The sequence below is a fragment of the Osmerus eperlanus genome, chromosome 3, assembly GCF_963692335.1.
Source record: "Osmerus eperlanus chromosome 3, fOsmEpe2.1, whole genome shotgun sequence".
Taxonomy (NCBI): domain Eukaryota; kingdom Metazoa; phylum Chordata; class Actinopteri; order Osmeriformes; family Osmeridae; genus Osmerus; species Osmerus eperlanus.
Window position 1 is genome coordinate 5,961,553 of NC_085020.1, and position 15,123 is coordinate 5,976,675.

The window sequence follows — 15,123 nt, forward strand, 5'->3', positions numbered from 1 at the left end:
TGACAGTGTCTCTGTGTACGTGTCTGTCTGTTTGTGTGTGTATGTGTGCGCGCATTTACAATAGAGCTGCTATTTAGGTCAGCCATGGTAGCCCGGCCTGCACCAGGGCTGTCTCTGTGTTCTGCTGGTGGAGGGACGGTGTGGCGTGCACAGACTCACTCTCTGGCTCGTTCCACTTAACTGATTTCTTCATTAACTTCACTTTTCAGGCCTTCCCCTTAATCTTCCCCCTGAGCGAGTGTCCGGCCTGTTTGATTAAGCGCAGTAGAGATGGGAAATGAAATGTCATGTGGTCATTTACGAGACACTTTTCATCCATGGAGAGGGATTTGAACCTTTGACCTTTCCATCTGCAGTCCAAATGCTCTACAACTGACTGAGCTGTATCCATCTACAGCCCCCCCCCCACACACACACACACACACACAGCGTCTGGTCTCCAGTAGGAGAATGTAGGCCGATGTTTCCCCTCTCAGGCTTCTGCACGTCCCCGTACTGCTGGAGTCTGGAGCAGGCAGAATTATTCATCAACAGAATGGTGTGTTGTTGTGGGAATACTGCTTGATGTTCTTGCATTTAGTTAGAAGTTTAGTTCATAGCTGGGCTTGGTCTAGTCAAGGCAATCAAGTCAAAGTATTGGGTGGAAAGAAGAGACTCCCATGCTCACATGATGTGCTAGAGGACTACAACCAGGACTAGCACTAGAAGATTAGTACTAGAACTAGGAATAGAAGTCTAGAACTATTTTGTCTGCAGGCATGCTCTACAAGAGGGACCTAGACAGTGTGCACAACCATCATTTATTCGATTGCTATCTGTAGTTCTGTAGTCATGCAAATGTGTGTGTGTGTGCGTTTGCTAAAGAATCGTGTGTGTGGGAGGGAGTCGTATCACCATCGCCTGTCCGTCTCCCTGGGATACGGTAACTCTCTCGTTCTCTCTCTGCCCCCTCTTCCATGAGCCTCCTCTGTCTTTCCTATCTTTGCACACACACACACGCACACCTAACACAAACGCACACGGGGGTTAGGTTCCTGAACCAGAGAGAGCAGCCAGACCTGCTCCAACCCCACCATAGGATGGATAGAAGAGACGGAGGGAGGGGGAGAAAAGAGGGGGGAGAGCACGGACGAGAGTGCTGACATAGCAGAAACCTGGACGACGAGAGAGAACAAAAGACAGGGAAGGGAACGAATGAGACAGCGAAAGAGAGATAGGTTTGAGGAACACCGGAGGGCGTGTCGCACTGGGAAGAAGGGAAGAAGGGAAAGGGAGAGAGTCACGGCTGAAAATGGATGGGTGGACATCAGAGTGGGGCTCGGAGGAGAGGAGGGGTGAGGGAGGAGGAGGAGGAGGAGGAGTGGGAGGGGAGGGCTGTGCAGACAAGCAGCCTCCAGTCCAAGCACCACTGGCTCCATGAGGAGTAAACAGTGAGGCTGCAGCAGAGATAAAGAGAGGGGTGGTGGTGGGCGGTGGTGGGCGGTGGGGGGGAACAGAGAGGGAGGGGGGGGGTTAGGGGAACGGGGGGTCTCCATACTTCCCTGCAACTGCCAGTTGCCTGTCTGCCCCTCACCGCCTCTCTCTCTCTCTCTCTTCTCGTTCTCTCTCTCTCGCCCCCCCCCCCCCTCCACTATCCTGCCCTTCCCTCTCTCTTCCCCATCCCTCTCTCTTCGTGCATGCACCATGTCCTGCTGTATGTGAAGTGATCCAGGAGGCAGGCTGATGTATTACTGGGGAGAAAATCATATATTTATTGATCTGCAGTGAGAAATCTCAACCTTTACTGGGGCATGTATGGAAGGAGTATGATGTGTGTGTGCATGCCTGTGTGTGTGCATGCCTGTGTGTGTGCATGCCTGTGTGTGTGCATGCCTGTGTGTGTGCATGCCTGTGTGTGTGGTCGAAGGAGAGAGCTTTAGAAGCCAGCAATCTCATCTGACAAAAGAACATTGGCATTGGGGGGTTTTCCTGATACATTTTGTTGTGTATTTTTTCCACAACTTCTGACCATATTCAGAAGTCCTAAAATCGACTTCTTCAGAGTTCAAAAACAGAACGGAAATGAGTGAAAGTCTTGAGTGGGAGTGGGAAATGAGTGAATGCAATTAGGAGTTTCCCCACATTGATTCACAGTCTGAATATTTCAGACATTTTTGTGATTCATCAAGGCTTAGCTCTAAAGCTGGAAGTTCAGTACTTGCTGAAACCGAGGAACCGAGGAACCACAAGCAGGGTTTACCATCAGTCTCTCTGTAGCAGAGCTGGCAGCATGCCATGTCAGGCTACTGTAAGGCTACATACTGCACCAGGATATATTGTCATGTCTGCAGTATGTAAGCAGTGGGCTGACTTGTTGTCATGGAGAGCCGTTTCCCTATAGATGTGGTTGTACAGGCAGTGTTGCATCAGTTGGCTGCTCCCCTCCTCTGGCCCACCCACCCACGCACACACACACATACACACACACACACACAGGTGGAATGGCTGTTTGGTTAGAAGGGTCGCCCATGTGGTCTGTATTGTAATTAATACTTAATACTACTGAATCTTATTGTCTTGGTCTGTGTTCATCCACACTCAGAAGGACCCAAAGGCGGTCGGTTCTCTTGTGAAGATCCATTATTTATTCCTTGTTGTTATTTATGTGATCATGTGACCCGTCACCTGACCCTGCTGTGATGATGTCATTGCCAGACCCCCGGCCGCTGTACCACGAGGAGACGATCGTCATCGCCCTGGCCTCGGTTTCCATAGTAGTCGTCCTCATCGCAGCACTCTTCTTTGGCTACCGCATGCTTACCGGTAAGACGCTGCGAAGGATGCTGGGAAATGTAGTATGACCGCGGGAGACACACTTTTTGTTCCATATGCTGTGATCTGACTACCAGTGTGTGTTTGTATATATGTGTGTGTGTGTGTGTGTGTGTATATCTGTGTGTGTGTACGTGTGTGTGTGCATATCCGTGTGTTTGTATGTGTGTGTGTGTGCATATCTGTGTGTGTGTACGTGTGTGTGTGCATATCCGTGTGTTTGTATGTGTGTGTGTGTGCATATCTGTGTGTGTGTACGTGTGTGTGTGCATATCCGTGTGTTTGTATGTGTGTGTGTGTGCATATCTGTGTGTGTGTATGTGTGTGTGTGCATATCCGTGTGTTTGTATGTGTGTGTGTGTGTGTGTGTCACAGGGGACCGTAAGCAGGGGCTCCACAACATGGACATGATGGAGGCGGCGGCGTCGGAGCCCTCTCTGGACCTAGACAGCCTGAAGCTGCTGGAGGTCAGAGTTCACAGCCTCAACACTGCCCAGGGGTGTGCGGGGAGGCGGGCCTCTCACCTGTCCAATAACATCCCTCTCTCTCGCTCTCCTTGTCTCAGCTGATTGGCCGAGGACGCTACGGCTCGGTGTACAAGGGTTCTCTGGACGAGCGTCCGGTGGCTGTGAAGCTGTTCACCTACGCCAACCGACAGAACTACGTCAACGAGCGCTCCATCTACCGGGTCCCCCTGCTGGAGCACGACAACATTGCACGCTTCATCGTGGCCGACGAGAGGATGACCACGGACGGGCGCATGGAGTATCTGCTGGTCATGGAGTATTACCCCCACGTACGTACCCCAACCCTGGGCATGGGGTCGTAGAACCAGGCCCCTACCTGCTAGACCTAAACCTCTGTGATGATGTGGTTCATAGCTGTGGTTCATAGCTCCAGGTTCCTGCCCTGCCCTTCCCATCCCTCCCCCCACCCCTCTCCTCCTTCGGCCTGCTCATCATCCTCTCCTCCGCCTGTCTCCCCTGAGTGCAAGGCCAGAATAGAAGTCTTCCTGTCCCTCTGCCCTCCCACACGGTATTTCTGTCCGTGGGCAGGATGGAGCTCTGACCACAGCTCTGCTTGAGTTTCTCTCATCACGTTATCTTCTCGGTTTTCTCCTCCCCTCCGTCTCCCTCCGTCTCCCTCTCCCCTTGGCCATCCATCGCTCATACTTACTCCCTCCAACCTTCTTCCTGGCTCTCATTTCTTTCCTCTCTACCTCTCTTATTTCCTCCGTTGTTCTTCTTCCCTCCCCCCTCTCTCTCTCTCTCTCTCTCTCTCTCTCTCTCTCTCTCTCTCTCTCTCTCTCTCTCTCTCTCTCTCTCTCTCTCTCTCTCTCTCTCTCATTTTTTGTCTTTTTTCACTGTCTCTGTTTCACCCCTTCTTCCCCTCTCTCCCTCCCTCCTCTCTCTCTACCTCCCTCCCTCCTCCCTCTTTCCCACCAGATTAGTCGTGTTATTGTAACCCCACTGTGTATGCAAGTGTGGCGCCTTGAGTTCTCTTTCCTGTCCAACACTCCCCCTCCTCCCCCGCACACACACATACACACGCGCACATACACATTGTGTGCATACACATTGCGCACAAACATCGTTGTGTAAAATTACTGTTTTCAACCAAGCCACAGCATTGCAGCATTCCTTCCAATTAGAATGCAACGTGTAATTACCTGTCCAGCATACTGCTCACAGTCAAACCTGCTTCCTCAGACAAATAACTGAATTACACGGATACATGTAGCCGTGGAAGAACTGGTTTAGCAGTAATCACCATATTAGACTACAATGCAGCAGTGAATGTTGGTGTCCCTTTTATTAAGTTGTTTTTCTCATCGCAGAAAAGCTTGTTCCGTACGCTCTGGTGACTGGTGCATTTGTGTGCCGTCATCTGTACCTGCATGTGTGTGTCCGTGTGTGTAGCGCGCGTGTGTGTGTGTGTGTGTGTGCGCGCAGTGGTGTGTGTAATTGAAGCCCGGTGTTCAGTATAAAGTCTTGTGTGATGGGCCAACAGAGAGCAGCCTCACTCAGACATTACCCATTACCAAGCATGCCTGTCACCATGACAACAGACGGGCAGACTAGCCGGGGGTCCCAGGCATGCGTGTGAGCTGCACAAATGATTCGGTCCTGCCTGTTCCTGTGGACCCTTTCAGTCTTAGCTCATCTCCCGTACTCCCCGGCCCGGCTCATCGTCTGTTCACTGTCTGTCTAGACACACATAGCTGACCCTCATCATCTCCTCTGTCCAGTACCACCAGGGATGTCCACCGTGTAGTGTTTCTGTAGGCCCTACATGTGCTGTGTGCTGATGTGTGTGTGTGTGTTGTGTTGTTGCAGGGGTCTCTGTGTCGCTACCTGAGCCTGCAGACAGGAGACTGGATGAGCTGCTGTCGCCTGGCTCACTCGGTCACCAGGGGCGTGGCCTACCTGCACACGAGTGAGCCAGGCCGACAGCAGCTCATCCAGTCTCCTGCTCCCTGCAGGCTCAGGCTCACGCGACACAGCACGACCCATGCACCACCACAACACACACACACACACAAGCTTACACACACACACACACACGCGCACACACGCACGCACACACGCACGCACACGCACGCACACACGCATGCACACACACACACACACACAAGCTTACACACACACACACACGCGCACACACACACGCACGCACACACGCACGCACACACACACACACGCATGCACACACACACACACACACACAAGCTTACACACACACACACACACACACACTCTTGCATACACAGGATCACACCCACACACGCCCAGACAGACACACAATGGAGCACACACACAGGCTTGTAAAATGGGACACACACACTCACACAAGCGTGGGCACACAAACACACACAAAGGAGACACCCCCACTGTCTACTGTCACACACCTTCACCCTCTTTGCTTGTTCAGACAGCCCCATTCTGTCTCTCTGGCTTCAGCTTCATGCTGCTTAAATCACCAGGCCTACTCTCTCCATGTCTGCATGCAAACACACAGTGCTAAGAATGCATCGGGCATAACCATTTCTCCATACAGAAACCGCTGTGTGATAAAATGCCATGGTGTGTGTGTGGGTGTGTGTGTGTTGGTTATCAGACCTGATGCTTGTGTAGCCTGTAGTGACAGGGCTCCTGGGAGAGGAGCCTTGGGAAGGAGCTCATGGTGACGTCTGTTCCAGCAGGCCTTCACTACTAACAAGACAGGGAGGGGGGGGGGGGGGTGTACATAGTCCTGGGGGGGGGCTAATGTGAACATCTGGGTCAAATCTACACTCTGACTGACTGGCTGGCTGGCTGACTGGCACTGTAGCACATGTGCTACAGTGCATGAGTACATGTGAACTGTGTCATATTAATTGTTTATGACGGGATGTAGTCTCTGTTGGTGTTCAGTGTCTCATTGGTTGCGTTTGCGTTTGTGCGTATGTATGTGTGTGTGTGTGAGACAGAGAGCATCATGCATGGGTGTGTGTGTGTGTGTGTGTGTGAGACAGAGAGCATCATGTATGGGTGTCTGTCTGTGTGTGTGTGTGTGTGTGTGTGTGAGACAGAGAGCATCATGTATGGGTGTGTGTGTGTGTGAGACAGAGAGCATCATGCATGGGTGTGTGGTGTGTGTGAGACAGAGATGTCGTGTGTGTTTGCGTTGGCCTGTATCATATGTCCCAGGACGTTTGTCTGCACAGAAGAGACGGTCTTTCATCTACTGGTGAAACCAGGAAGCAGGAACTGCTCGTCCTGACAGACTTCTTTACAAGATGTACAGTTGTACACCATTAATGGTACTGGTGAACAAAAAAGCAAGATATTTCGTAATTGAATATTTTTTATCCAGATTGTGCGACAATGTTTTTTTTTTACCCAAGCTCTCCCCTTCTGGGTGTCACATTTAAAAGCGTCAGAGGGTGAACCGCAGATACGCTGAGGCCAATTAGTCTCTCTGGCTGTCTCCCCCCACTCCAGCCCACTGGTCTGGAGTGTGTCACACACAACCCAGCCTGCTGCAGGGCTGCTGGCAGGGGGAGGGGAGAGAAAGGATTGGGTCTGGTGGAACTGGAGGAGGGCGTACCTGAGGGATTACAGAGACTCAAGAGGGCTGTGAGAATGAAAGGGGTTAGAGTGCCACCTGGTGGACAGTTGATGTAGCTACAGCTACTGCTTCGGTCTGCAGTTGTGTTTGGGAGTTGCAGAGGGTGATCTCGCTCTGATCTCTGTCCTCCCTCTACTCTCTTTTTCCCTCTCTCTCCTTCTCTCTCCCAGACATCTACAAGCCGGCCGTGTCGCACAGGGACCTGAACAGCAGGAACGTTCTGGTGAAGAACGACGGGACGTGTGTGATCAGCGACTTCGGCCTGTCCATGAAGCTGACGGGGAACCGGCTGGTGAGGCCTGGAGAGGAGGAGAACGCAGCCATCAGCGAGGTGAGAGGGGAGAAGTAGGGGGAGGGAGGGAGGGAGGGAGGGAGGGAGGAGAGAGGAGAGGAGAGAACAGGGGAGGGAGGTTCTCTAGTAGTTCTCTAGAGTATTCTGAGTGCTCTTATATTCTTTTGGGATGAATTTGCCTTTCAACCCTTTCATTCTTTATCCCCCCCTCCCAAGGTGGGTACTATCCGCTACATGGCCCCCGAGGTTCTGGAGGGGGCGGTGAACCTGAGGGACTGTGAGTCGGCCCTGAAGCAGGTGGACATGTATGCTGTGGGCCTTATCTACTGGGAGACCTTTATGCGCTGCACAGACCTCTTCCCGGGTAAGACACACACACACACGCACGCACACACACATCCTGGTGGAAAATACTGCAGTGGAATGTTATTCCAATATGTGTGCCTAATTTAATTTGCTTTGCAGGGGTGAAAAGCATGTGTAGTCAGTGTACCATGAAAGCTGAATCATCAAACGCACCTGTCTTTCCCTCCCTCCCTCCCTCCCTCCCTCCCCTTCCCCCCTCGCAGGAGAGACAGTTCCAGAGTACCAGATGGCGTTCCAGGCGGAGGCAGGAAACCATCCCTCGTTTGAGGACATGCAGGTCCTGGTGTCCAGAGAGAAACAGAGACCCAAATTCCCTGAAGCCTGGAAGGAGAACAGCCTGGTGAGGCACGCGTGTGTGTGTGTGTGTGAGCATATGTGTGAGCGCGCCCGTGTGGTCCTGCCAGCACACACGGCCTGATGACGATGACACCCAGAGACAGAGGATGTCATGTGAACGGGGGCGACGTGTGTTCCAGGCGGTGCGCTCCCTGAAGGAGACCATGGAGGACTGCTGGGACCAGGATGCCGAGGCCCGCCTGACGGCCCAGTGTGCCGAGGAGCGCATGGCCGAGCTGCTGATGATCTGGGACAGGAACAAGTCAGTCAGCCCCACCCTCAACCCCATGAGCACCGCACTGCACAACGAGAGGTACACACACGCACACGCACAACACAGCACCTAGCCCGTCACTGTCGTCGGGAATCAAAACGTTAGTCTGACCAGCAGCCTGCGCAGCCTGAGGTACACACACACATCACCTCATCAGTGATCGTCTGGAGTCATGATGACTCTAGTGGGCTACACACAGATCACCCTATCAATGGTCGTCTATTGGTCAGCACAGTATTCTGACCAAACACACATCACCTAATCATTGATCGTCTACAGGATACAGTATTCTGATTGCACACTAAAATCACCTAATCAGTGATCCATGACCTATACTCCCTACACTCAGACCCATGTCTCATCCTACTTCCTGTCTCTCCTCCAATCAGGAACATCTCCAACAGTCGCCGGACCCCCAAGGTGGGCCCCGACTACTCCTCGTCCTCCTACATCGAGGACCACGAGGGCGTGGTCAAGAACCTGCCCGGCGACGGCTCCACCTCCGGGACGTCCGTCAGCGTGGGCGCGGACGGGGTCGCGGGGGTCAGCGGCGGGGTCGCGCCGGAGAAGAACCGGAACTCCATCAACTACGAGAGGCAGCAGGCTCAGCTGCAGGCTCAAGCCCGGCTGCCCAGCCCGGAGAGCAGCGGGGCCAGCCTCTCCACCACCGGCCTCACCCCCTCCACCATCATGACCACCATCTCCGAGTCCGGACACTCAGAGGACACAGGTACGCGGTCCACCCCAACGATTGTGTCCGTTTTGCCCTTTAACAAGGCGGGTCATCTCCAAGCTGTTTGGGCGATGCTGGTGGCTGGGGAGATTTTTTCTGTTGTATGTGACTAAAAAATGTAATTGCTGTTCTAACTCCTGTCCATCTAGGTGGCGCTATGACTTCAGGCATGCCGGTATGTCTGCAGCTGACAGAGGAAGACCTGGAGACCACCAAGCTGGACCCGAAAGAGGTGGACAAGAACCTGAAGGAGAGCTCTGATGAGAACTTGATGGAACACTCTCAGAAGCAGTTTAGCGCTCCAGACCCCCTGGCGCAGGGCAGCTCCAGCCTGCTCTACCCCCTCATCAAGCTGGCCGCAGAGGTGAGGAGCGGAGGGAGGGTGGGTGGTGGAGGGGATGGAGGGTTGGAGAGACACAGAGATGGATGTCACCTTGCTAGATTCACATCAATACCAAGTGAATATTGTGTTGCTGATTATTGTGGATGACTCGGAAATAAACACCGGATGAAACGTGAACCCCAGTATTTCCACGGTCTCTGTTCTCCTCAGGTGACAGGCTCTGGGTCCCAGAGTGACTACGGGGCTGGGGCCAGCGGTCTGGGAGACCCCCCAGCCTCCATGTACCCCCTGCCCAAGCAGCAGAACCTGCCCAAGCGCCCCACCAGCCTGCCCCTGCACGCCAAGGCCAAGGAAGCCGCCGCTTCCAGGCTCAAATTCGGCAAGCACAAGTCCAACCTGCGCCAGGTGGAGACGGGCGTGGCCAAGATGAACACGCTGACCATCGCCCCGGCGGGCGAGCCTCACCTGGTCACCATGAGCAACAACGCTCCGCCCCCAGGAGTACGCAGCGGGGCGGCGGTCGTGGTTGTCAACGGTTACGCCGGGGTGGCTGCCGGGCCGTATGGGACGAGTAACCCGGCTGGGCCCCAGGCGGGGGAGAGGGGGGAGGGGGTGCTGCTGCAGAACCAGCTGAGCGGGGATGACGGCCGACTGAACATCAACATCAACTCCAGCCCCGACGAACACGAGCCGCTGCTCCGCAGGGAACAGCCCGCCGCACGCGACCACCAGAGGCCAGCCAATCATCTGGCGGGACGCACCAACTCCAACAACAACAACAACAGCTACAACGATGCTCAAGGACTCGGACTGGCTCTCCGAGGGGAGAACTACCATCCACCAGCCCGAGCTAAGACCCTCGCCCCAGCCTCTGTCCCAGTCCCAGCACCAGCCTCTGCCCTAGCCTCAGTTTCTGCCCCTGTTCCAGCCTCTGCCTCAGCCCCAGCCTCTGCCCCAGCCCCAGTTTCTGCCCCTGTCCCAGCCTCTGCCCCAGCCTCTGCCCCAGTCCCAGCCTCTGCCCCAGCCTCTGCCCCAGTCCCAGCCTCTGCCCCAGCCCCAGTCCCAGCGCCCACCCTAACCTCAGTCCCAGTCTCTGTTCCTGCCTCAGTCCTCTCCCCAGCTGCAGCCCCAGATCCAGAGGCCCAGGGCGAGGACCAGCTGAGGAAGCCTAAACCCAGGAGGCCTGAGAGGCCCAACTCCCTGGACCTGTCCGCCTCTTCTCTGGACAGCTCCTCAGGTGAGGCCATAGAGGACTGAACCACGTGTATGTGTTTGCCTCCGTGTGTGTGTGCCTCCGTGTATGTGTGTGTGTGCCTCCGTGTGTGTGTGTGTGCCTCCGTGTGTGTGTGTGTGCCTCCGTGTGTGTGTGTACACGTGTGTGAACGCGTGTGTGTAATGAGGTAAGGAGACAGGCTTTATTTTGACTTTGTGATAGAGATCACCCAGGAAGCTAGTCTTCACAAGCCCATCAAGTCGACATGAATATAGACACAATGTTCTGGGGGTTAGCCTCTACTGCAGAGGAAGACTCGCCCACAACACTCACAACTTTGGAATTTCCTTCCCTTGCGACAGTAGAATGTCCAGTGTACTGACTGATAAGAGGCTTCCAGAATGTTCTGCCTCAGTGCTGAGGGCTAGTGTGCTGAGTGTGGAGATCCTGCGCTGATGGCTGTGTGTGGGCCAGAGCCAACTCTGATGCAGAACCACAACAGGAACTAGCTGGACATGATCGCCCAGGGTGCCAGGAAGTGTTTACTCTAAACACACACACACGCGTAAAGGGGCTGTAACCAGGGGGGAATCAAGGAGAATTTGTGTTCAAACTCAAACTGCCTCCAGGGTTTTGGCTTGTTGGAAAGGGCGTGTTTGATCTGGAAATGTCAGAGTGTGATTCTTCCTTGTTTTTTCTTTGTTTCTTTGTTAGTTTAAAAGGAACTCACTGTGAGTGTTAAAGTTTGTGACTTGTGTCTAGAATTCTGCAGTGAAACATCTAACCCACTAGAGAGCAGCATTCAGTACCTACGCACACATATTGCTTAAGGTAGCCCATATGAATGTTTTCAAAGGCTTCAAAGAGTTTTCCCCAGTAGAACAAACACTTAGGGATGTACACTTATCTGTGTGTGTGTGTGTGTGTGTGTGTGTGTGTGTGTGTGTGTGTGTGTGTGTGTGTGTGTGTGTGTGTGTGTGTGTGTGCGTGCGTGTGTGTGTTACAGGTGATGGCTCGTCACAAGACGGTAAGAACGGGTCGGGTGAGAAGATCAAACGCCGTGTGAAGACCCCGTACTCCCTGAAGAGATTGCGCCCAGCCACCTGGGTCGTCTCCACGGATACCCTGTTCGACTCAGAGGTCAACAACAATAAAGGCTTGACCAATCAGGGCCCAGCGAGCACCAGCCGCTCCAAATCCAGCACAGCCGTGTTCCTGGTGGGTGGGGCTGGGAGCGCCACTGCTACGATGACCTCTGACCCCCACAACATGACCTGCCTGTGACCTTTAACCCACACCTGTGGAAGTGGCGAGAGGAGACTGTCAGCCACAGGTTCTTGAAGTTTCACGAGATCTGGTTCAAATTTAGTAAGATTGGACGTGATTGGACAAAATGACTCTGCGAGAGAAGGAGTTGAGCACTTAATAAGGTCATGGTGTTGTCCTGAATTTCTTCTGCTTTCTTTTTTTATCTGAAGAAATTTGCTTTAAATACAGAACCCAGCTATGCAGCGACATCCACTTCAAATGCTTCCATAGTATTTGTTGTGCCCCATGGATCATTCTGTGATGTTATGTACGGCTGTGTGAAACATTGTTTGTTTTGTTGCACTTTTAAGGCAATCTTAATCACCAAGTGAGGTCTGTCTCCTGTAACCATGGTATCTTGGTCTTGGTAACACAGAGGAGAGACAATGATTCTAACAATCAGTAACTGCTCCCATGGATACGAGTGTGTGTCCATATAAAACTAGGCTGACAATGACAGAGGCAGTGGTCTTTAAGACAGGGTAGGTTTCACTGCTAAATGGGCGACTCGTTTTAACATCTATACCCTTATGTTTCATATTTTTAAATGTGCAATAGGCTTTAGCTTTGAGGTGCTTTTTAATCTATTTTGAATTGTATTCTTATGTTTTATTTTTCCAGCAACCATTTTTGTTATGACTTTGTAAACAGTGCACTTATTAAGAGTTTGTAGTTTGTAGAGTCGGATCAACCACCATTGAATGAGCTACAGAAAAATACTTAGATGACAATCTTTTACCTTCCCACCAATCCCATCCCAATCGGAGAAGGAAAAGCTACCAATCAAATCTAGAGAATGGGTCTGGACCAGGGCTTGTGGTTTGGTTTTGTACAGCAGAAACTGTTGCACTCTGAAGCAACCTGAAGCATGGGATTTCATTCTGTTACAAAACTATAAATCTTAGACAGTTTACCTAAAATAAAATAAATATAATCTTTCCTGAGCAGTAAACTGGCCATTTAAATAGGGACTCGCACCAGAAACCCTCATGGGAAGAATCCTGAACGCAAGACAATACTGTACTGTCCGGCTTGCACCCTCGTTTGGTGAAAATGTCAATCCCTGCCTTCAGACGAGAAAGAGGGTTAGTTACAGTGTGTAATTCCGTGAGCTGTAATACATGCGTGTGTTTTTCCTGTAGGTCTTCTTTCCTGTGTGCATCATTATGGCATCATACTCTCTCTCTCTAAAGAGGGGGAACTGTACAGGTCAGCCGACCAATAGGAGACCTTCTATCTGATGCCCTGTTATAAGCTATGAATTATATTGTCAACAACAAAGTAAATTATACATAAGTACAAACTACTCTCTTATTGTACACACCTGAAATATAATGAATCTTAACTGTAGATGGACACATCAGTAAGCTCATAGCATTTCTTTTTAAGTGATTTTGTTGGAAACTTTCAGTTTCTCAAGTTTGCTTTTTACAATAGTTCTGTTTAGTCTGTCAGGTCAGCGGCTGGAGTCTGAATGAACTCAACGTCCACTCTTTGATGCCTCTTGCCATGAAACGTTTCTGTGCAGTATGTTCTCAATGTTTGGCCTCTGTTTGATTTAGGGTTGTATCTCAATTCCTTCAGAGCAAACCTGGTAAATCTAGGCCTCTTTTTGAACATCTTTTCAAAATGGTATAGAACCTCCTCATGTTCTATACCCAAATACTCTATATCTGAATATCGGGCTGCCAAGCTACCATACAAACTATACACGTAACGCTAATGGGGATAGTCACAACAAGTTTTGAAGCAATGATGAACATTTTGAAAAGATCAACATTTTAGGTTTATGGCTGGAAGTGATTATTGGTATGTTGAACGAGTCCAAGTTGACCAAGATAGACTAAAACAGATTCAAGGGAGGTTGTGTCATTTCACCATACCTGTATCTATGTCCCTTAGTGGAGCACTGGGCTTGCCTGACTCTACTGTGTGTATGTATGTATAATAGCGTCTCCCTAAGTGTAAATACTCCTGTATATAGTCCTGTTAATGCTATATATACATATTGCTCAACTGTTGCTATGGGACCAACAATAATGCTACAGTACTATGAAATCTGGTCGTCAGTTAACTGTAGTCTGTGTGACTGTATATACGGTAGTCATCATCACGCATGCAGACACTCATGTTAGGGGTCATGAATGAATCCTACCTTGAAAGGACAAGAAAGGTTTATTAGAAGCTGGTTTTACAAAATGGCGGGTGGACTCGATTTGACTAGGAGATAGTCAAAGGGAATCAAAACTGGCCCAAATAAATCTGATCAATACCATGCTGAACAATACATTCTTGCGTTCTAGATATTGACACTTTTAAACTTTGACTCTTTAAAAAATTTACTTTTTAAAGAAAGAAAAAGGAAAGACTATATTGCCTAGAGGAGAAGAAGAATGAAGCAAAATATGTTTGACCGACGGTGTGTGTGAATGAAGGGTATGTTTAAGTGACTTGTTGTCTTTTTCTCTGAATTCGTGTTGCAGAGGCAGGCTCTGCTGAACCGTTTCAAGCCACGGAAATGTTTTCTATTGAAGTTTGTAAAAAAGAAAAAGGAAAAAGAGGTGCTTAGAAAATAAAAAAGAACAAATGATAAGTCATTGCTCTCTAGTCTGCTCAAAACATGTTAAAATGCCATGTAGAGGAGAAAAAAAGCTTGCTGTACAACCCTGCATTATTCAGTTGATTAAAGATTATATTATTGAAAATAAGATATCTTGGTTTGAGATATTTATTCTGACCACTGCATTCCAAAGCACATTTAAGGGTAATGGAATCCAACATAAAATCAAGCACCAGAAACATAATTGTACATTCTCATTTTATACCCACTGCATACTACTGAAAGAAGTTATTTATCAATAGTGCAGTAGTATTATCAACCACTGAGAAGAACCTGTGAATGATTTGACCACATGAGGGTGTCATTTTCTGACACATGGGCCTACCTCTCTCAGTCTTTGTTCAGAGCACATGCTTCAGAGACCTAAGAAGTTTACCACCTTTAGGTACATTTTATTGATAATAGACTGGAGAAGAGAGTCAATATGAATCACTTTGGATAAAACATTGAAAAAAGTTGCTAGGGAGTTGGTTAAATCCTGTGATTAGATGTGACGAGGTTACTTCCTCAAGTCCAAATCATTTAATGCCTTGCTTTGGAAGAATACCTTGGTAGACGATGTAACTCCTATAAAAGCATTTATTGACATCTAGATTATTTATATCAAGTGTATATGTATTGTCATCGAGTTATAACCCCATTTGTTGTCAACACAAAGTTGTCCGAAAAATGCATCTATAGTTTGTGTTCGGTGATGTGAAGGGCGGGACTTGAGAA

General features: G+C 50.3%; 1 protein-coding gene across 1 annotated transcript in view; it reads left to right on the forward strand.

The window, feature by feature from the left end:
- bmpr2b (bone morphogenetic protein receptor, type II b (serine/threonine kinase)) overlaps window positions 1–14,132 on the forward strand; it is a 45,726-nt gene extending 31,594 nt beyond the window's left edge. Inside the window, exons 4-15 of the mRNA XM_062456770.1 lie at window positions 2,695–2,802; window positions 3,187–3,278; window positions 3,377–3,607; window positions 5,148–5,256; window positions 7,092–7,252; window positions 7,430–7,577; window positions 7,783–7,919; window positions 8,056–8,228; window positions 8,579–8,919; window positions 9,072–9,286; window positions 9,476–10,502; window positions 11,485–14,132. Of these exons, the coding sequence (XP_062312754.1) occupies window positions 2,695–2,802; window positions 3,187–3,278; window positions 3,377–3,607; window positions 5,148–5,256; window positions 7,092–7,252; window positions 7,430–7,577; window positions 7,783–7,919; window positions 8,056–8,228; window positions 8,579–8,919; window positions 9,072–9,286; window positions 9,476–10,502; window positions 11,485–11,762 (3,020 nt within the window). The 3' untranslated portion in view covers window positions 11,763–14,132. The remainder of the gene's footprint in view (window positions 1–2,694; window positions 2,803–3,186; window positions 3,279–3,376; window positions 3,608–5,147; window positions 5,257–7,091; window positions 7,253–7,429; window positions 7,578–7,782; window positions 7,920–8,055; window positions 8,229–8,578; window positions 8,920–9,071; window positions 9,287–9,475; window positions 10,503–11,484) is intronic.
- Window positions 14,133–15,123: the final 991 nt, after the last annotated feature.